This window comes from Miniopterus natalensis, chromosome 4 (assembly GCF_054644295.1).
Source record: "Miniopterus natalensis isolate mMinNat1 chromosome 4, mMinNat1.hap1, whole genome shotgun sequence".
NCBI lineage: Eukaryota > Metazoa > Chordata > Mammalia > Chiroptera > Miniopteridae > Miniopterus > Miniopterus natalensis.
Genome location: NC_142084.1, coordinates 99,273,452 through 99,295,484, shown reverse-complemented (window position 1 = coordinate 99,295,484; position 22,033 = coordinate 99,273,452). Strand labels below are relative to the sequence as shown.

General features: G+C 64.1%; 1 protein-coding gene across 1 annotated transcript in view; it reads right to left on the bottom strand.

Moving 5' to 3' along the window:
* Window positions 1-592: 592 nt before the first annotated feature.
* The window catches only part of MAD1L1 (mitotic arrest deficient 1 like 1), a 219,740-nt gene continuing 198,299 nt past the window's right edge, over window positions 593-22,033 (bottom strand). Inside the window, exons 17-18 of the mRNA XM_016212966.2 lie at window positions 20,560-20,750; window positions 593-1,097 (exon numbers count right to left, since the gene is read on the bottom strand). Of these exons, the coding sequence (XP_016068452.1) occupies window positions 939-1,097; window positions 20,560-20,750 (350 nt within the window). The 3' untranslated portion in view covers window positions 593-938. The remainder of the gene's footprint in view (window positions 1,098-20,559; window positions 20,751-22,033) is intronic.

The following is a 22,033-nucleotide window of genomic DNA, read 5'->3' as shown; positions in this document are numbered from 1 at the left end:
AGGAGGGCCTGGTCCCCTGACTCCCACACTCCCAGCCTCGGGGACCACTCTGCCCACAGAGGCAGGTCTGAGGCTCAGGAGGGAGGTGGGGCAGGACCAAGCACAGGGGTGAGGCCTATGGGCCTCATACTCCAGATGCCCCCCCGCCCACCTCCAAGGGCTCAGGTGGCACCTAACGGGGGGACAGTGACGTCACTCTGCTGCTGTGATCCAGGTACTTGGAACAGCAGCCCACATGGTCAGCATGAGCACTGATTCGGCCTGGAGCAGGGGTGCTGTGGCTGCTGGGACCTGGGCTGCAACCTGTGTGCGGCCCACGTTCACGGGCCGAGCCCCGGGGCTGAGGGCCTGACAGGGCCCATGGGGAGGCTCCTTCAGCTCTGCGGGGTGGGGGTCAGGCGGCCGGGGAGCAGGGACGGGCTGCCAGTGCTCCCTCTCCTCTGCCGGGACCAGCGGCCCTGGGGCTGCCCTCAACATCCCCGCACCTCTCCCGGCCTGGGGCCTGCACGGGGGCTGCGCCCAGGTCCAGGCTGAGCATTAGCAGGGCAGCCTGTCAGCTCGGGGGTCAGAAACACACAGAGCGGGTGGGTGGCCAAGAAACTTTATTTCATAGTAGCCAGGGACTTCATGTGGCGGCCACAGGTCCACCTGCCGGCCCTAGCAAGGCGTGTGGCGGGACGCCTGGGGCAGGTGCAGGGTGGAGGGAGCGGAGGAGGGTGGAGCTCCTCCCCGCAGAGTGGCCAGAGCTCAGGGCAGGCGCCTGCCGGGCAGCTCAGCCCCTGCCGGGAGGTGAGCCCACGGGCCTGTGCGGTCCTCGGGGGCTCAGGGCTCACACGCCTTCACACTGCCCGTCTCAGCAGAGGGCGACGCCGCGCCCCGGGCTCCTGCACCGCGCACTCCCACCTTCAGAGCCGAGGGCACGGCCGGGGGCGCTGCAGCTAGGCCAGGGTCTGGCGGCTGAAGAGGTCGAGGGTGAGGGCGCTGAGGAAGGCGGGGATGCTGTCCTGGCGCAGCAGGTGCAGCTCGATGAGCTCGGGCACCGTCCGCGAGAACTCCGTCTCCAGCAGCTGCATGGTGGTGCCCGAGGGTCCTGTGGCCTGCGGGGTGGCGGGGGACACGGACAGCTGTTAGCTCGGCGGTGGCCCTGGGTGGGTCTCCCACGCCCTCCCCCACGTGTCCTCCGTCCACAGGACGGGGAAGAGCCAGGAGGCCCAGGCGAGTGGGGAGGCCACAGCTGTCCCAGCTTCCCTGAGCTGCCAGCCGGGCCCGACGGGGACGAGCCTGCCCCCAACCACGAGCCCCCGGGAGGCTGGCCAGCTGCCCAAGTCCAGGCACTTCCCAGCAGATGACCCATTTCTCCAGCCTCCTGGATGGGGCCAGTCAGGTCCCAGTGGGCATGGGTCGTGCCCAGGTTTCTGGAATCCAGACCCCAGCCAGGCGACCAGGGTGGTAGCATCGTGAGATCGTGAGAGTCTGAGAGCCGTGGCAGGTGCTGCCCTGCACCCAGGGACGGACAGGTCTGTTGGCCAGCGTGCTCTGAGGCTGCAGGGCCCGAAACGGTCCCATCTCACGGGTGCAAGGTCGAGGTGCCGCTGAACTGATTCCCACACAGCAGCCACCAAGGAGAGCCCCTGCCCGGGGCCTGTCCGGGGCCGGGATGTGTGCTATGCGCCTGGCAGTGCAGCCTCGGGTCAGGGAGGTGGGCACCCTTTCCTCAGTCCACAGGAACCCAACCGATGCTCCCCCTCAGACCACGTCGGACAAAGGGCTCGCACCCAGAATGGCCTGCAGCTCATACAACAGCTATAAGGAGACAAACAACCCGTTACAAAGCGGGCAAAGCTCTGAGTGGACGGGTCTCCACACAGGACACACGTGACATGCTGCACGGCACCGGGAGCGGTCGGGGGAGGCAAACCAAACCACACGAGATCATACCCATGGTCAGAGTGCCAGCTGGCAAGGACAGGGCGGGGACCGTGACATGGAAACGGGCTCTGCCTGCTGGGGAGGGAGCACTGCGTCCACGGTGGGAAGTGGCCAGGCGGTCCAGGCTGACCACGAGACCCAGCAGTCCACCCTGCGGCACCTACCCCAGAGGAATGGCAACGCCGCACACAGACGCCTGCCCGTGAATGGTCGTAGCTGCCATGACACAACAGCCACATGTGGAAACAGGCATCAGTGGATGAATGGAAGAGCAAACCATGGTATGGCCACCAGGGGACACGGACTCAGCCACAGGAAGGGGTGATGTCCCGACACGCTACACGGATGGACCGCGAACAAGCGTGCTAAGACACAGGAGACCACGTCTGCGGGGCTCCACGGGCTGGGGGCTGGGCTGGGACAGGGTCAAGAGAGACGAGTGACTGCAGAGGGGCCAGCTCCTCTGTGCGGATGCAATGCTCAGACAGCAGGCGTGGAGATGGCCGCGGGGCTCTGAGTGAGCCGGACAGAGCTGAGGTGCCCACGCCGGTGGGTGACCGTCACGAGAGCTGCTTATTGAAAACAGTCCCGTGTACCCGAGGCGCAGAACCGCCCGGGCGCAGCAGCTCTCTCCGTGGTGCCGGGGCTCACCTGGGCAGGCCTCACACCTGTCCCAGCCTGGCCAGCCCCGCCGGTGTCCCTTCCTGCAGCCACCACCCGAGGGCCCAGAGGGACCCTGGGAGGCCCCAGGTGCAGTGCAGTCTGGGACACGCCGGGCCAGGGCCCGCTCGCTGACCTCCGACCCCAGGGCCCCTCCCCGTGGCATCCTGCCAGCTGGGGACCTCCGGGGGACCTCCCTGGGTTGTCTTCCTGAGTGGCCCCTCTGGGCAGACCCTGTTCTGCGGCCTGATAACATGTTTAGCCTTGTCATAGTTCAACACCAACCATTTTAAACAAAAGTGAGAGAAACCATGCTGACCTTTTCCCAAGAAAATCCTCTCGTTTCTGCCTCTGCTCAATCTGAATTTTCTCCTAAATGTCAGAGGGGCTGGTTCTCCTCAGCGGGGGAGGGGGGCAGGCGGCAGGCACAGCACAGGCTGGGGGGCAACTCCCCCCCCGAGTCTCTCACAGGCCCCTGCCCACCTAGAGGTGCTCTACTTAAACACAGCCATCCTCTGGGCCCCCCGGTCCAGCGTTCCCTGGTGCCCAGTCTGTGCCCGGCGCCCACTCTGTGTCCAGCATCCCCTCTGTCCTTGGCGTCTGCTGTGTGCCCAGCCCATGCAGCTCTGGGGGGGTGAGGTCACAGAGATGCCAGCCACGCCCTGGGAGCTGGGGCTCGGCTGGGGCAGGCGTGTGGGGGGGTGGCCAGTGCTGCCCTGTCCACCTCAACCCAAGTCGAGGCCAGCCCCGCATCTGTGACCCTGCGCTCCCCACCCCACAGAGGGTCTGTGTCCCCACAGGCCGTGGCTGCCGAATTATGGAACGAGCCACTGCGCCGCCTGCCATCCATCTCGGCGCTCTGGCTGCGACGCTCAAATACCACCCGGTCCCCAGGTACCTTGTAAATCACTCTAATTAGGGCTGCTCACTTAAACCAGAGCGCAATTTTTTAAAAAGCAAATTGCCCAGTGAGACGTGGTCATGGCTGGAAATGTTTACGGGCTTCATGCTGAGCGAGGGGCTGCGGGGCAGCCTGCAGGCCCTGCGGGGAGGGGGACGCTGGCCTGTCAGCAGCCGGCACCCAGGACCCCGGACAACTTCGTGTCATAGTTCAACACAAACCATTTTAAAAGAAGTGAGAGAAACCATGCTGAACACAAGAGGAAACACCCAGTCTTCCCCGATCGGTATTAACCTGGCACCAAACTGACATCAGCGGACACACAAAGAAAACACCCACATGGCCCGGCCGGCAAGGCTCAGCGGCTGAGCGTTGACCTGGGATCCAGGAGATTGGGGTTCGATTCCCGGGCAGGACACAGGCCCGGGTTGCGGGCTCGATCCCCAGCCGGGGGTGAGCAGGAGGCGGCCCATCAATGACTCTCATCATTGATGTTTCCACCTCTCTCTCCCCTTCCTCTCTCTGAAATCAATAAAAACATATTAAAAAAAAGAAAACGCCCACACCAGTAACTCCTGTGAGCGTCGATGTGGAAATCCTCAGCAAATACGGGCGACTTAACCCGCGACACGCGGAGAGAACACTCAGCAGGACCAGGCGGAAGCTGGCGTCCACGGCACCGGAGAAAGGTCACGTGACCCCATCAGCGGACACAGGAAAGGCATTTGACAAGATCCAGCCCTCAAATGTATCACAGAGTTAAAAGTAAAACACAAAACTTAAAACACACAGAAGAAAAATCCCAGGATCTAGGACAAAGCCAAGAAATCTTAGAGGTGACACAGACGCGCAGCCCACGCGGTGGAATAAACGGGTGGGCCGCGCCTGCACAGCGCCGGCTGCGAGCCCTGGGGGGGGCGGCCCGGCCGACGTTGCGCCCTGATGCCGGCCGGCACTCCCTCACCCGCCGGTGCATGGCTCATGGCCACAAGCCCCCCCGGCTGCGACGCCCCCTTGCTGCTGTGGCTCTCAGGGCCCCTGGAGGGCAGGCGGGGAGCGGGCCCGACAGGCCCGGGCACAGGGAGGGCTGCGGTGGGGGCTCCCAGACACCCCAGGCCTGCGCTCACCCCACACGGGCTTTCCTGAGCCGCTCGCCCCATTCCTGGGGGGAAGCTGGACCGCGAGGCCCAGGGCGGGCGGGCTGACCGGCGGCTGTTTTCACAGGGGCATGAAAATTGCATGTTCAGATCTATCGACAACAGGCACCTAACCGGACACAGCCCCGGGCGGCCCGGCCGGTCCAGTCTCCAGTTCTCCGCGGCAGGAGGGCCCCGGGGAGCGCACCCCCTCCCCCCGACTGCAGCCAGTCCTTCTGGGGCAAACCCAGCGGCCGTCCCGAGGCCCTCCACCCGCCCGGGCAGCCCCCGGTTCCGCCCCGGCCACAGCTCCCCACCTGGGCCCGTGGAAAGACCTAGCGTCTGGCTTCGGCTTGACACTGGGAAGCGGCGTGACCCTGGGCACCAACCACCTCTGCGTCCTGCCCCAGACGGCGTGGCTGAGACCACTGGCGCCTGCCTGAGGGAGATCCCAGGTGACAGCTCTGCCCATTCGACGGGCCAGGCTGCCCAGGGGCCCAGGCCCAGGCCTCCCACCGCGGACTCCTCCAGAGACCAGCAGGCGACGCCCTCACCTAGAGGCCAGGCTGGGTGTGGCTCCCCCAAGCCCTTCCTGACCCCGCCCGGGTGCATCCCGGGGCACCTCGCACGCTCTGTCCAGGGCCGCGTCCCCCCAGGCAGCGGACAAGGGCGAGGCCATGCTTCCCTGGGCCCTGGTGGCGGCACAGGCGGACCTGAGCGACAGGCGGACCTGCGCGACAGGCGGACCCGCGCGACAGGCGGACATGAGCGACAGGCGGACCCTGAGCGACAGGCGGACCCGCGCGACAGGCGGACCCTGAGCGACAGGCGCACCCGAGCGACAGGCGGACCCGCGCGACAGGCGGACCCTGCGCGACAGGCGGACCCTGCGCGACAGGCGGACCCTGCGCGACAGGCGGACCCTGCGCGACAGGCGGACCCTGAGCGACAGGCGGACCCTGCGCGACAGGCGGCCGGGCAGCACGGTGGGGACCGCGTGCCCAGAGGGAGCAGGGCGCGGGTCTGGGGAAGCAGCTCGCCCGGTTCCTGCGCTTTACGGTGCTGAGGGAAGCGCCCCGCCCGCCCCTTCCAGTCACACCGCCAGCGCAACACACCGTCCCCCGGTGGCCGTCCCAGAGCAGTTGGTGGTGCGAGGCCGGGCTCCCCAGCAGTTGCAGCTGGTCTCCAGCCCAAGCGGCGGTCACTCTATCTCTGCAGCGCCGCCTGCCGCCACGGGGCCCCCTCTGCCTCCGCGGGCGGCCAGCAGCTCCCGGGGCACAGGCGGGGTCTGCGGGCGGCCGGCACGCGTCCCAGAGCGAGGGGGAGCAGGGGGAGCTGGGGGCCTCTGCCCCCTGGTCGCCCACCCCGAGGAGCCCGTCTGGATGGCAGAGGTGCCTGTCCTCAGACGCCGTGGTCTGGGAAACCCCGCGGGACACGCTCAGGCGCCACCAGAGCCAGTGAGTGCATGAGGGGAGGTCGCTGTGCGCCAGCCAACCGTTCACACACCAGCCACAGAGACGGTCAAGACCAACGCCCTCCGGACAGCACCGACGGTCAAGACCAACACCCTCCGACAGCACCGACGGTCAAGACCAACGCCCTCCGGACAGCACCGACGGTCAAGACCAACGCCCTCCGACAGCACCGACGGTCAAGACCAACGCCCTCCGGACAGCACCGACGGTCAAGACCAACGCCCTCCGGACAGCACCGACGGTCAAGACCAACGCCCTCCGACAGCACCGACGGTCAAGACCAACGCCCTCCGGACAGCACCGACGGTCAAGACCAACACCCTCCGACAGCACCGACGGTCAAGACCAACGCCCTCCGGACAGCACCGACGGTCAAGACCAACGCCCTCCGACAGCACCGACGGTCAAGACCAACGCCCTCCGGACAGCACCGACGGTCAAGACCAACGCCCTCCGGACAGCACCGACGGTCAAGACCAACACCCTCCGACAGCACCGACGGTCAAGACCAACGCCCTCCGGACAGCACCGACGGTCAAGACCAACACCCTCCGACAGCACCGACGGTCAAGACCAACACCCTCCGGACAGCACCGACGGTCAAGACCAACGCCCTCCGACAGCACCGACGGTCAAGACCAACGCCCTCCGGACAGCACCGACGGTCAAGACCAACGCCCTCCGGACAGCACCGACGGTCAAGACCAACGCCCTCCGGACAGCACCGACGGTCAAGACCAACGCCCTCCGACAGCACCGACGGTCAAGACCAACACCCTCCGGACAGCACCGACGGTCAAGACCAACGCCCTCCGACAGCACCGGCGGCCGCGGGAGCCGGCGGGACTCAGCTCGGCTAGGGCGGCACTTCCGCCCCAGTGGCCTCTGGCTCGGTGTGAGCCGGGCGGACCCCAGCAGGCCCCGCTGCACGCAGAGTCACGTTCAGGGAGACGTGGTGACCCTCGAGAGCCGAGCTTTGAGGAACGGAACCGGCGGCCACGCTGACGAGGAGGGGCCTGGAGAGGGGCGCTGGCACTCACGCTGCGCCCTCCCCAGCGCCCGCACACTCGTGGCCTGAGTACAGCACAGTCCTGCGCGGGGGACGCCCTCCCTCCCCCGCCAGACCCTCTGCGCCGGTGAGCCCCGCTCAGCCACCTCCCGCAGCCTCCTACTCCTGCGTCCCCGCGACGCCGGGCAACACCGCCCCTGGTTTTTGCGCCAGGTTGCTGGGTGTCTGTTTCCATCAGCATCCTAAGCCCCCAGCACCCTCACCCCATCTGAGCGTCTGTGGCACAAAGGACTCCTTTCGTTTGGGGGCAACCTGGAGGAACAGCGAGGGTGCTCCCTGCGGGGACGCAAGCTGCCTCCCTCCACCACCACTCCTGGGCCTTCTCTGCCCCGTGCTGGGGCCTTCAGGCGGGGCAGAGGGTGGTCCTGGGGGGAGCAGGCGGCCCCACGAGTTTGCAGAAGGGTCTGGGTCTCAGCTTTGACGTGCGGAGTGGCAGCTCTGAGCGGCGGGACAGGTGACCGGCAGTTGGGGTGTCCGCCCGCCAGACACTGTTGGAGGGATGCTGTGCCTTCTGCTGGCTCTGGGTTGACACTCCGGGACTGCGCGGGCTTGCAGGAAGGCCCGCCTCCGAGTCACGCTGACGTGAAGTGCAGCCACCGGCAGGGGCAGGCCTGCGGCTGGAGCGGGCGCCTCACCCCGGAGCGTGGACAGAGGGACTTGCAGATGCTGCTGGGGGACAGGGCAGGGGTCACAGCGGTGTCCAGAGCCACACGGAAGACACCAGACTCGCACGGTGACGCGCTGGGCGCCTGTCTCCCCGCAGGACAGGAGCCCGGGTTCCCCAGCCCCCAGGCCAGCTGCTTTGGTGGCGGCTCCATTTGTCTAGTTCTGGGGGAAGCGCAGCCTGTGTGGCCTCACCCGCCGGGCCTGCGAGCGCTCTCCCGAGGGTGCTCCAGCGCTAGGAGGGAGGGTGCGGGAGGTCCCGAAGGACGTGGGAGGGGAGGCTGGCGCGCGCGGTCACGCTGTGGCTCAGAGGCGGCGCCCAGCCTTCCGGCCACCAGGGACCCGGGAGCACGTGCCACCCCTGCTGTGGGAAGACCCACATGGGCCGTGGTGGTGCCCCGCTGGGAACCACAGGTGCTCCTGGCTGCGTCCGGAGCCAGACCGATGTCGCCCCCAGGCGAGCCCACCGGGTGCCAGCCCCGCGCTCCTGCGCCATCTCCGCCCCACCGCCCCCCTTCCGCCTCCCCGTCGGTATCCACACGTCTCGGGCAGGGCTGAATCCGATCCTGAAAAGAACTTTCTTTTTTAATTAGTGCTGGTAACATCGCCGCTGTTTATGGCTTTGTAGATCTTGTGTCTCCGACACTAATGACTCACAGAGGCTTTGTCGGCTGCATTTCAACTCTGCAACTGCCGCGGTGATTAGGCGGAGCGGAAGCGTTCACACGCGGCTTCCACCTGTGCTCGGCCGCGCCCCACGGAACTGGCCGGCTGTCCGAGGCTCCAGCCCTGACCGAGGTGGACCTGCCGGGAACCAGGCCCTCGGCCGCCCGGCTCCCCGAGGCAGTGGGAGGGAGCTAGACGGAGACGCTTCACCCACAAATCCTGGCATGGGAGGACCCTGCCCAGGCGCACTGCCCACCTCCTGGGGTCCCCTTTCCCTCCTGGCCCTGTGGACGCTCAATGAGCAACCCCGGCCCCGCCCCCCACTCCTGGCACAATGGAGGTGGAGTCAGGGCTGGAGGGCAGGCCAAGCGTCTGGGTGCGAAAGCCACTCAGGAAAATGAGTCTGCACCCGAAGCCCAGGGCTCGGCCCCAGCTGCGTGCACTGGCAGGTATGCAGATGACCAGGCGCCTGAGCGCCTGGAACCTTCGGAGAGCCCAGCACCCCTCCGAGGGCAGGACCCACCGACGCCTAACAATTCAAGACCCTCTGCGGCAGGGTCTGGCGACCTGCCGGCTGCCCTCTGCCTGAACCTGCGGGAGGGGCCTCTGCGGTCTCTCCTTGCTCTTCCTGGTCGGACCTGGAGGTTCTTCGGTGGCCCACCAGCCCCCCACGCCTCCCTCTTCTTCCCGGGACCCAGCAGGGCCCGGCCCAGCCCCAGCGCGTGCGGAGGGCTGTCTGGTGAGAGGGCAGGCTTTATTAGCTGCTGCGCCAGGGCTCCTTTCAATGCAATTGGCCGGGCGCAGTTAATGTTCTTTATTGCAATTCTATTTTAAGGTGCAACTAAAGCCTGGTGCTGCCAAAGTGCATGGTTCCCACTGGGCTTTCCTCCCCAACATGAAGGATCAGAAGCAGGACAGGGCTCCAGCTCCAGACTCATTTTCGAAGGGCAGGTTTTGCCGGGACTGGTCTTCCTGGAGAGCAGGCGTGGGCCACCCAGAGCAGGCCAGGGCGGGGCCAGGCCCCGGGCGCAGCTCCGCCGGCTCCTGCACCTCTGCCCACTCAGCCCCCGCCCTCCTGCTGCCACAGCGAGGAGGGCGCTGGGGAAGTCTGGGTTTCTACAGGGGCGCCGAGCCGAGCCCACACGCCAACAGCAAAGAGGCTGCGAGGGCGGACCTGCAGCTGGAACACGCATGGACACCGGTGCGACTTCACCACACCGCACAGCGGCATAAAGGGCTGGCAACTCTGGGACTGTGGGCGTGGTGGCCGGTGCGGCTGAGCCTCACCCATGCTGGCCCAGCTCAAGCTCCCGTCCTGAGCTCTGCGTCCAGCCAGCTGCCTGCAGTCGGAAACCCCAGGTGCAGTGAGTGCGCACACTCCGCACAGACCCTCCCTGACCTGCGGGCGACCTGCGGGCGACAGCGCCCAACAAGTCCACGTGCGTGTCCCTGCCCCCCACCTCTGACCACAGCACAGGGGGGAAGTGCTTCAGTCCGTGCAGGAGCTCCTCCAGATGACGCGACCACGGGTGCGGGATGACTGTGGGTGCAGGACATGTGGCACCACCTGCTCCATCAGCACCTGTCACCTCGAGCTTACAGACTCGTTGCATGGGGCCTGACTTACGTTACGGAATTTCTCCATCCTGGAGATCCCACGTCTGCTGTAGCTCTGCATTTTCGTTGACCAAATTCATTAAAAAAAAATTCAAAACATATCCTGCAAGTGCATGTGCTCCTTGGCCCCGGGAGTGGAATGCAAACCACCTCCCCACAGCGGCAGGGACCTTCCTGCGATTTAATTTTGAACGTGATTCTTCAAAGGGCTGGATTGTCCCCGTCTGTCCTGGGAAAGGGAAACCACTCTCCTCTTTGGGGGTATCTGAGGCCACAGATCCCCCATCTACGGTCTGTCCTTTCCCATCGAGTAAGCGGTGGGTTCCCCAGGACATGACCCACCACGAGGGAAGAGCATGAGCCCTCATTTACGGCAGCAGAGCAGGCACGGGGGCAGTGCCGGGGGTCGGGGCCGTGGGACCTCTGTCACCTGTGTGCAGGACCCCTCGGTCAGAGGGCTGCCCCGTTCTGTGCAGAGGTGGGTGTGTCCCCTACTCTCAGCCCCTCCCCGCAGCGTGACCACCCGCCTCCCTGAAGAGCAGCCTCCCCTGCCCCTCAGAGCCTGGGGGGCGCTGGGGCCAAGAGTGACCCCTTCCTACGCCTGGAGCCCAGAACGGGGCGTGGGCCCAGTAAATGTTCACAGGAGCCAACCAATGAACGTCTAGAGCCAGACTCTGTGCTTGTGGGCTGACACCCTCATCCTGCAGGAGAAGGCGCCTGGGGCTGGCACTGGGAGTGGATGTCACTGTCCCAGGCTGGGAGGACCCGGGTGCCACCACCCAAACCTGGCACTAGGTGCTGAGAGCCGGCATGGAGCCAGGTGCCAGGCTGTGATTTACAAGTTAATTAAACTGAGTGGTATGAAGTACAACAGCCCCGGGTGTTTGTTTCCGGAGACTGTTTGGGAGGAAAGGGGGGAGCTAATACAACACTGCGCGAGGTGTCGCATAGGAGCAATCACGTCCCTCACCCGGCACCCGCAGCCGGCCACCTGCCACACGCACCCACGCCACCCACCGTGGGCCCGCAGCCCCTCAGCTCTGAGCTCCTCTGAAGCATGGGAGGCGCCCAGCACCGACCCCAGGTGAGGCTCTGAACCCACCAACAGGAGGGGTCAGAGCGGTGCACTGCCCAGCACCCCCTCAGCCGGCCCCTCAGCTCTCCCAGCTTCCCCGCCCAGCCGAGGCGCCCGCGTGGGTGTTGCTCAGAAAGGAAGTGGGGAGGAGGCTCTCGGTGTCTCCTGCCCCTGAACCTGTCCCAGCAAACGCAGAGGGGACAGAAACAGGCTGACGGTGCTCCTGACAGCACACGGGGGGCGCCCAGAGCAGACCTGAAGTCCTTCAGGTTGGACACATAATGTGATCCCCAGGAGGGAGTCCCAGAGAGACGATGCACCTCAGGGCTGAGGACCGGGCTTTTCCCAGGGCCGGGAGGGGTGTCCTGTCCCAGGACACTGGAGGCCTGGTTGGATGATGGGCTCTGGGGCTTCCAGCCATGCCCATCTTCCCTCGTCAATGCAGAAATGCAGGCGGTGCCTGGGGCAGCGGCCAGGGCCAGAGGAAGGCTCCGGGCCGGCTCCTGTCCTGACCAGACACGCAGAGGCCACCTCCTGCTCTGCACCTGTGTGGGCAGGTGGGGTGGACGTGCCAGGGGCCTGTGCCGCGCTGGGGCTGGTGACCCCGCAGAGCCCAGACTTCCTTCCTGCTCATGTTAACTACGACAGAGTAAACAGCAGTGTTTTGAAAAACGCACGTCTCTGTGATTGCTTTTTTAATAGGTTGGTTTAACGTTTGAGATTTGATTTAATTTCAACTTGGTTTTCCTCAGCACGGGGTCAGGCTGAGTGCCCGGGAATCATTACCAGAGCCCGTCATGAACGGCAGGGATCCCGGAGCACGCGCCTGTCCCCTGGGGCCACAGCTGGGAACACTTCCCTCCGAGTGGGGAGGGCGCTGACCCTCGTGTGCACGACAGGGACAGTGTCCACCTCAGAGCCCCTGCGAGGACCGGGTGAGACATGCACTCAGAGCCCAGCACAGCTGGCCAGGCACCGGTGCTCAGTCACAGCCCATCACAGCTGGGGGGGTGACTCCACGTGGAGACCAGAGGTCCCCCCACAGCTCTAACTGCCTCCAGGACACAGGCCAATGTGTGGACAGAAATGCCACACCCTGCACCCTCGCCATGCTGTTCCCAAAAGCAGCCCACACCTCCTGTCCCATGCCTTAGGCTGGGCCCCTGCCTCTGTCCCCTCCTCCTACCAAATTCTCTTACTCTTCAAGACCCCTCGGAGCCTCCTCTGTGAACCTCCCAGAGCCTTGGGACAGCTGGTCCCGTTCTCATTCACTCTCCTATTGGCCACCCACCCGTCCACCCTACCTGTTCGTAGCTCCGTCCATCCATCCACCGTCCTGCCGTCTACCCATCTCCCCACCAGTATTTACTGAGTGCCAACTGTGCGTCAGGCACTGCTCTAGGTGCTAAGGACACCCTGCGGCAGATCAGACCCCCACTGATCCTGGAGGGGGTGTGTTCTCACGGAACAGAAAGAAACAGCAAGTGTCAGAAACGGGAGGCAGCGGAGACAGGACGGCCACGAAAGACCTGTCCACACGGTGACCTTCGGGCAGGGCCCTGCACAAAGTGAGGGAACAAACTGTGAGACCCTCCGGGGACCCAGGAGGCGGGAGGGGCAGGTCCTGGGTCCTGGGGTGGCCGACACATGGTGAGCGGGGTGCCCGGCGGCCAGAGCGCCTCAACAGGAACTCGAGGAGGAGCATGTGGGAGGCGTTGAGGCTGGAGAAGGGCTACAGGCAGGACTGCCCGGCAGAGCCACCGCTTTTTGGTCCCCTGTGCCTTCAGCATCCCCTGCAGCTGTGGCGGACATGGGCTGACCAGCGGATCGGCCGCTCAGTCCCAGCTCCAGCCTGGACGGCGCTCTCAGACAGCTCCCCCTGCAGCCGGTGGCCCGAGCGCCACTCCTCACCCTGCCAAGGCTCTGCCACGGAGACAGCCACGTCCCTACCCCACAGACCCCAGCCTGCAGGCGGCCGAGCTCCCTGCTGCTGCCGCTCGGGCCTCCTGCCTAAGCAGACAGTGACCACCACAGCGGGCAGCCCACCCGCGGCGGTGCCGCCCAGGCCCACTGTCGCCGTCATGTTTTCCTCTGAGTCAACTCTCCTTAGTCACTTGAATACACTCAGCTTAGAAGGACGCTTCACGTCGCCACGGCAGCATGGAAACAAGGCAGAGGGACACGCAGACAGAGGGCGACTGGGAGGGCAGACTCAACAGAAACAGAACGTGGCCCCGGGCCGTCTGCCCGAGGCGGCTGCGCTGTCAGGGGGTCCTGCCTACAGGGCTCCGTGAAGCCGCCTCCTGTCTCTTGCATCCGAGCTGGAGGCCCAGGATAGAGACCAGAGCCCCGGCCTCCACCCGCCCCCAGCTCTGTGGATCCCCATGAGCCAGCTCAGGGCACTGGAGGCCTCAACACACGGCCCACTCCACCCCCACGCTCCCTCCGGTCTCCTCGGAAAAAATTGCTTTAATATTATTTACAAAAGTGGAGTGTGGGGGAGGGGCCAGACGGGCAGATGAGTCTCTTTATGACACAGGAGGAACTGAGAACCTGAGGGGGGACGTTCAATATTAATAACATCACCTCGGTGAGGAATCGGCCTCCTGGCACCTGGAGCGGCGCACACAGCTCCCCTGGGAAGGCCTTCCACAAACTGCAATGTGAACTAATTAAGTTTGCACAGTTAATCAGGACTGGCTGCCTCGGAGAGCGTCCACAACACTCAGACGGCCTGTGAGCGGAGCAAGTGCCCTAGGCAGGCAGACCGCGGAGTCGGCACGGAGGCAGAGCACAAGCCCCTGGGCCAAATGTGGGCCAGCATGAGGGGTGCTGGAGGCGCCCACGTGGCCAGGGGTCCCTGGGGCTAGCCCTGTGATGCTGGGGATCCAGCAGTGCCCACCCAGCATGTGCTCTAAGAAAATAGAAGGGTGCTGAGCTGAGTGCACAGTCATTGTAACCGGGCGAGGCACCAATTGCTGGGTGAGCTCAGGCATTGACCAGGAAGGGAGAACATCTGGTGACCACCCCACCTGTTCCATCAGCACGGGCCTGGGCAAGGCGAGACCAGCCAGGGGTGGCCACGGCAGAGCTTCTGACCCTTTACAGCCAGTGGGAGTGACCCAAGGGGCCTGCATCCTGCCAGCGCTGGGCTGGGAGCTCTGCAAGGCGGCGGCAGCCAGGCAACTGAGGAGGACCTGGGCTCCCTCCTCCCCTAGAGGGTGGCTGGGCAAACTGCAGCTCCCCAAAGGCCCAGGGACCCAGGCCCCTCCTTCTGCCCAGTTGGAGATCGCTCACGAGCAGGTCCCAGGGCACCGGCTGGAGGAGGGGCCTTTCTTTTGCCTCTGTCCCTCCTGACCCCCCGGCCCCCCAGCCCATCAAGCCTGGGCGCAGACCCCAGGCATGCTGCCTGCACGTGCGTCTGGCTGGAGTGCTCCTGGGGGCCAGGGCGGCTCACTCAGCCTGGGCTGGAGCAGTGACCCGCAGGAAGCCGGCGCTGTGGGCCAAAGAGAACATCGCTCTGCCTGGGCTGAAGACACCCGGGGCTGAAGACACTGAGGACAATCAGTCTGGGGGCATCGTGGGCGAGTGTGAGCCGGGGAGACCTGTGCATCCTCCTGGCCCTGGCAGGACAGAGGGTGGGTGAGCACCAAGTGGCGCAGGCGCGGGTCCAGGGCAGGTGCTTCAGGCTGGGGGGACAGGCAGGTGCGAGAAGCCTCGCAAGCACCAGGGAGGAGGTTGTTCCAGGAGCCTAGCAGTGTGGGCCCCATGTGTGCATGTTCTGTGTGCTCTGTGCCCAGGCCATGCACATGCACAGACCTGGTGCACGTCTGATAGTTACACACTGAGTAAGACAACAAGGAGCCTCAGAGCAGCATGTTCCCAGCATGGTTCAGCCAAACCCCAGTGTGCTGTGGAGACAGGTCTTCCAGGAGGTAAGGAAGGTCAAGTGAAGTCATGAGGTGGGGCCCTGGTCTTTCAGGACGATGTCCTCCTGAGCAGAGGAAAACATGGGTGCCCTCTGCCCCACCTGGTGTGCGCACTGACGAGAGGCCACAAGAGGACACACAGAGAAGGTGGCCACCTGCACGCCAGGAGGGTCCTCACGGGAGACTGGGGCGTCTGATCTCCAGGTTGAGAAAATGCACATGGCCAGGCAGAGCGCCAGCCTGCGGTGTCCTCCATGGCAGTCTGCGCTGACCAACACAGCAGTGTCCACAGCAGGGTCTTAAGTTGGCGAAAACCAACCATGCTGCCCTAGCCGGTTTGGCTCAGTGGTTACAGCGTTGGCCCGTGGACTAAAGGGTCCCAGGTTCAGTTCCAGCCAAGGACATGTACCGGGGTTGCAGGCTTGGTCCCTGGCCCGTCGGTGCACGTGCTGGAGGCAAACAATCGATGTGTCTCTCACATCAATGTCTCTCCCTCTCCCTCTCCCTCTCCCTCTCTTCCACTCTCTGAAAAGCAATGGGAAAAATACCCTTGGGCGAGGGTTAGAACAACAACAACAAAAGCCAACAACCCCACCACGCAGGGACACAGCCCATGCACGTTGCAGACATGTGCTCAAGCATGGACGGGGCAGGCATGGCAGAGAGGGACACGTGGTCAGGGTGGCTGGTGGCCTTTGTGCTAAGCTGGAGCTCAGGTCTCTGACCACAGGCCTCGCCACTTCCAAGCAGCACAGCAGCCTCTCTCGGAGGGATGGGCCTGGAAGGTGATGTCTCACTAGCAGAGTTTTCTTAGCCCTGGAGTAAAGGCAGATCTAGACAAATCCGACAGCTTGAAAGGATATGTTGACCAGAAGAAAGCCCAGCACTGCTCAAAAGAAGACACTCGATGGCATCCTGTTCATGTCCATCACACAGAAAAAATTATCAAACATGCAAAAAAGAAAACGTGACCTATAGCCAGGAGAAAATCAGCCAGTGAGAGTAGGGCCAGGCATGATGCCATTCGCAGACAAGGGCTTTAAAAGAATAGTTGTAAATATGCACAAAGATACTAAAGAAAACATAAACACAATGAGAGTGTGACAGCTGGCATCCAGGATGGCCCTAAAGATCTCGCCACTGGTACTCATGCCCTGTTCAGACTCCTTCCGTCCTGGGCCAGGCTGGTCTGTGCGGAGGTGACCGGTCACGTCCAAGGCAGGGTGATGCACTGGAGCTTCTGCCTGGGCTCTGCCTCTGGCTGGCTCCACACCCTCTGGGGGCAGCCGGCTGCCATGTATGACACACAACTAGCCCCGCGGAGAGGCCACACGGTGAGGAAGTAAAGCTTTTGGCCAGAGCCACCCGAGTGGGGCTGAGAGCAGACCCTGTGGACCTCACCACACCTTCGGGGGACCACTGCCCGGCCAGCAGCCTCGAGCAGAGACCCTGGGCCAGGACCACCCTGAGCGGCTCCTGGACTCCAGCCTCTCAGAAACAGGGTGGCAACACTGTTGTTCAGGATGTTAAATTTCACAGTAATTTGTTACACAGCACAGATAACTAAAACAAAGGGGGAAATTAAGATATAAAAGAACCAAATGACCTTTAGACAGGAAAAATACAATATCTGAAATGAAAAACTCACTGGATGAGATTAAGCAGATTAGACGTGCCGCGGGAAAAGGTCAGTAAACTTGGACACAGCCACAGGAACTGTCCAGGCCAAGCCTCAGAAAGGAGAGCCTCTGTCTGTCTGTCTCTGTCTGTCCCTCTCTCACACACAGGGACGGAGCATCAGTGACCAACAGGCTAACACCAAGGGATTTTATCTTATTATTTTTTAACCCTCACCTGAGGATGTTTTTTCTATTGCTTTTCAGAGAGCGGAAGGGCGGCGGGGAGGGAGGGAGGGACGTCAGTGTGAGAGGGACACAGCGACTGGTTGCCTCCTGCGCACACCGACCAGGGCCGGGGGTGGAGCCTGTAACCGGAATCGAACCCAGTGCCCTTTAGTCTGTGGGCCGACACTGTCCTGAGCCAAACTGGCCAGGGCGACAGACTTTCTACAATTGCTTTTACCACCAGGAAGCCACAGGTGCTGCGGGCAGGTGGACGGCAGGCAGATTCCAACCACCTGAATGCCCTCAGACCCTGGACACAACGCGGGGTCTCAGGACAGACAAAGGGGTGGGGCCACACAGGGTGGAGGGCCGCCCGTTCCAGCCTCCCGGGATGGCCCTGGCTTCAGACAAACTCCTCTTTTGACACGAAGGCCAGAGGTGTGGGTAAAGCTTTCCAGGAAGCCGCCGCCAAGGACGTCCTGGGGCCAGCCCACCCTCTTCAGAGCTCCAGGCCCACCGCCCAGATCGGGAAGCTGCCGGGCCCTGCTCAGCCATCAGGAGGCTGGGGAGGCCGCAGCGCCCGTCTTAGGCCCTTTGCTCTCAGCTCAGCCCCAGGCAGCCTCTGTCCCGTCTCTGCTGTGAGAACGAGGGAGAAAGGCCAGCGCAGGCCTTGACACTCAAGCCACAGCCGTGGGCGCCGGGAGTGCAGAGGACCATGCACCATCAGTACCCCAGGGCCGGGTGGCCCCCAGTGTCTCGGGGGTGGGCTCCGGGTCTCCATGTGACCGGGAGAGCCGTCCTTGGGGACAGGGAGGCACCTGCTACTCACAGGAGTGGTCGGGCAGGTGGGCTGTTTCCGGACGCCCTTGAGTGGTGAGGGGCTCCTTTCAGGGCAGGGCAGGGCCTGCTAAGCCCCAAATTCCTCCCTCCAGCCAAGAGCAGTTGCTATGGCAACCCCCAGGTGCCAGCAAGACAAGGCCATGGAGGACTCTGGGCCAGGCCACATGGACGTCCCTCCCTAGAGCCCGAGCATCTCTCCTTGTCCAAGTCCCTCCTGTTGCTCCAGGCACCCCCATTCCAGGGGAGGGAGGTGGAGGAGGCGGTGGCCTATCTGTCAGTCGCTGCGAGTTCACAGGCTGTTTTGACGGGAAGAGCAGGCCCTGGACGGTGGCGTCCACACCCACGGCAGCAAAGGGAAACACCTCCTTGGGAACCACAGAGCCTGTGCCAACGTGCCCCAGCTGCCCGCCGGTCCCCTCAGCAGGAGCCCCGACTGTACCGATCATACGCTTCGGCCTGGGGCTGAGAGGGCCCGCTGCCGGGCCACTGTGCTTTCTTCCCCTCGCAGCCGGAGCTTCCTCCCGGGTAGGAGGGAGGGGACGACAACTTGACAACTTGTGAGCCAGGGTGAGAGACGAGGCACCGAGCACGACCCTCCCCCCCACAGAGCTTCTGGAACCGCCATCCACCTGCACTGCTCAACAGCATGGGAGCTGCAAGCACGGCGGGCTTCCCTCGGAACTGAAGGCCGGGCCGGTCTCTCGGAGCTGGGGCGGCGGGCGGAGGCCGGGGCGGTGATGGCAGACGCAGTCCGTCCTCCACGGGGCCTGGGCTGAGCCCAAGCCCTCAGTTCCCCGGCCCACGTCGGCGGAGCCCACTCAAGTGGAACACAAGCAGCTATTTCTAACTCTGCCGTCAGCCCCCTTCCTGCCTGAAAAATCATCTTTGGGAAAATAAAATGAACTGAAGTGGCCAGGAGGCTGATTTACTGAGCTCCTGCCCAGCAATGCAGCTGCCACTGCGGCGGGCTGTGACGCAGCACGGGGCCTGAGGGTCTCCCGTCTCCCGACCTCAGGCTGGCCTCCGCTCCTACGGCGTCTCCGTTAGGGCCCCGGCTGACGCTGAGATCCTTCCTCGTGGCTCTGAGGAAGGGGACCCTCTGACCCCAGAGGGCGTCTAGACCAGCCCCTCGTCTAGTGAGTGTGTGACCGGCCTGGGTGCACACTTGGGTCGGGAGCTGCTCAGGCACAACAGGACTCTCAGGCCCTCTGGGTGGGGCTGGCACAGGGCTGCTGGCTGGGTCCCTGCAAGGCAGTAACTATCTGCAGGCAGAGGTGGGACTTGGGCCCTGAGCTACCTCAGCCCCGTGTTGGTCTGCTGTCGGCTCTCGATTAGTTTTTGCCCGTCTGTCTGTCTGTCTGTCTGTCCCATATGTCCTCAGGGAGCATCAGCACACCAGGCCTACAGCTGGCGGAGGGCAGGGGCATGGGGGTGCGGTTCCTCTGGTCCCTGAGCTATGTCCTCGGGGCAGGGAGGTGACAGGTGGGTCGTCAACACCCTGGGTTCCAGTTCCCTGGTCAGAAATTTCCTGCCAGAAGGCTGGACGGCTCCAGACTTGTCCTCTGGGCACCGAGCAAGCAGGCGGTGTTCCCAGGGGTCCCACAGAGGAGCCGGGAGACTAGTGCCCTGTGCTGGGGGCTGGGAGGAAGATCTGCTCCGGGAGCCAGGCTCCGAGGGGGCCCCTGACTGAGTGAACAGTGCACACACCATCGCAGAGACCCGGGGCGGAGACCCTGGGCTTGCAGCCAGCGGGGCAGTGCCACAGCCATTTCCAGGGCCCAGCACTCTGCCAGCAGAGGTGGAGAACAGAGGCCACAGGCGGGCACCCAGGAAGCCCGGCAGCGTGCATCCCGCTCCTTCAACACCCTGCAGGGGGCCAGGCACCGGAGGAGAGGCTTCAGGAGGACCCAAGCCCGTGGGGGGTGGGGCAGCTGGGGAGGGGTTCTCCTGCCCTGGCCTGGGGGCTGGAGTGGCCGCAGGGGGCCAGTTTGCTGAAAGAATCAGGATGCTAGGCCTTGATTTTCCCTCTGTCCCTCGACTGCTGCCGCTGCCCCACCTGTGGCTGGAGCAGATCCTGCCCAGGGCACCAGGGCACGGGGCCTCCCAGGGGGCACGGTACAGCTCACACATCACAGGCTCCCCAACTGTGTCTTCCATGGAGACCCCCAGGAGAAGCAGCAGGGTGTGCGCTTGGGTGCTGCCCTGACCTACTCTGTCCTTCCTGGGACGGCCCAGCCTCCCTCGCAGGCTCTGCCCGCCCTCGGCTGTGACTGGCACCCCCGTGCAAGGCTCTGCTGCTTGTGGCCACGCCAGGTCCTGGCTCTCGTGCAGCCTGCTGTCTGGCATGGACGTCAGGCTAAGGACAGGGTGCACTGCCCCACTTCGTGACTGAGCTGGGCAGACACAGGCCATGGAGCCTGTGCCCTCCTGTGGGACAGGTCCCAGCCCTGGCTTCTCAAGATAGGCACACGGCCCAGAGGGCCAGCTGCACAACACTGGCTTTCACCCGTTAGTTCAGCCCCTCCGCGGGCAGTGCCGACACTGGACGCCCCCCAACATTCCCTGGGATGAGGTGACGTAGTCACAGGTGAAGGTGTCCCCTGTCGTGCTTCTAAGAAGATACTCAGCTGCCTTCCAGAGATGACAGCTGTGCAGCTGCAGACGCACATGGAGAGCTTGGACGTCTAGTTACACCAGCGCCGTGCCCACCTGGACCGAAGGCGCAGCGGCCCGCCCCCCTCAGCGCAGGGCCTACCTTGAAGACCAGGCAGTCATCCTTGTGCTCGGCGTACATGGACGTCAGCCGGTACTGGCTCTCCCTAGTGATGTCCACCTGGTAGCCCGTGAGCGTGTAGCACACCTTCCGGAACTCCTGGACCTTGGTCTGGAAGACCTCCTTGAGCCGCTGGTTTCTCAGCTCCGCGCTCTCCACCTGCTTCCTCAGCTCTGCGGAGAGAGTGGGAGGTGAGTGCACAGGCCTTAGGAGCAGGGGGCCAGGGTCGGGGTCTCTGGCTGCAGGGTGGGGAGAGGCACCTGCCACAGGTCAGCACGCCTTGACGTGTGCTTACCGCCCAATGGGAAGGACAAGCCGACCCACAGCCTGGCTGCTTACAGCAATGACACTGTTCTATGAGAAGCAGTAACTAGAGAGTAGCAACTGACCACCAGCCACCTGCCCAGCTCAGTTCCAGACCCCACTCCTGGTCTGGCTCCTTTCAAAAGGTTTGGTTCTCGGCCGGCACTAAAAACGGGCCCAGGTCAGAACACACAGGGGGGGATGAGGTGTGGACCGCCCCACGTTGCAAACTCAGGTGGGAATGCTTGAAGGAGGGCCACTGACAAACTGTTCACCAGTGCAGTCCTGGGTCCCAGCCCCCCAAGCGGGCAGTTGACAATTGCTCCCAGCCTGTAGTGAGTCCCTGCTGGCCAGGCACCCGCAGGGTGAGAAGCAGTGATCATTGGAGATTGTGGATCCTGGTTCCCTGGGGGTTCCCTGGCTGGCCACCCGGAGACCACAGGCTCCCTCAGTGGCAGGTCTGGGCAAGACCCCGGGGCCCATGGTTACCCCGGGCTGTACTCACTGGCCACCTGCCACAGTTACGGTCACATGGGAGAAGCCAGCTGTGCCAGGCCAACAGGAGGACAAGCAGCGATGAGCACAAACCCTCACCCAGGTGCCTCCCCAAGGATTAAGCCTTGGTTTATCCCCATTAACGAGCGAGGCCGGCTCCCTGAGACACACACAGCTGTCTCAGCAGCCAGGCGCTTCCTGCAGCTCCCGTCTGGCTGGACGGGGAGTCCCTTCATGGACCTGGGGATGCCCAGGCGGGACGGGAGGGAGCCCAGCAGCTAAGGGCTTGAGCAGCCAGTCTGACCTGAGCCCTGCCCTCCCTGTGGGCTGAGTCCCAGGGCCCCCACCATGACAGGGATGGCAGGCCCTTAGGCTAAGCCATGGGCACGTGGTGTGGCCACTGCCTCCCGTCCAGCAGGGTCACGTCAGCAAGTTGAAGAGCAGCAGGCTCAGTCAGGGCCACCTCCTGGAGGAGATGGGGGGGTGAGGGACAAGGGGGCCTGCATTCCAGGGAGAGATGCCACAGAGACCTCCCAGCCCAGCCCACCCCACCCTTCCCATCTGCCACTTGAGCCCATCACTGAGCCCTCTGGCCACTGGGGTTCATGCACAGGAAGCCACCTTTGGGGGCTGTTGCAAGGACCACGCCAGATCCTGG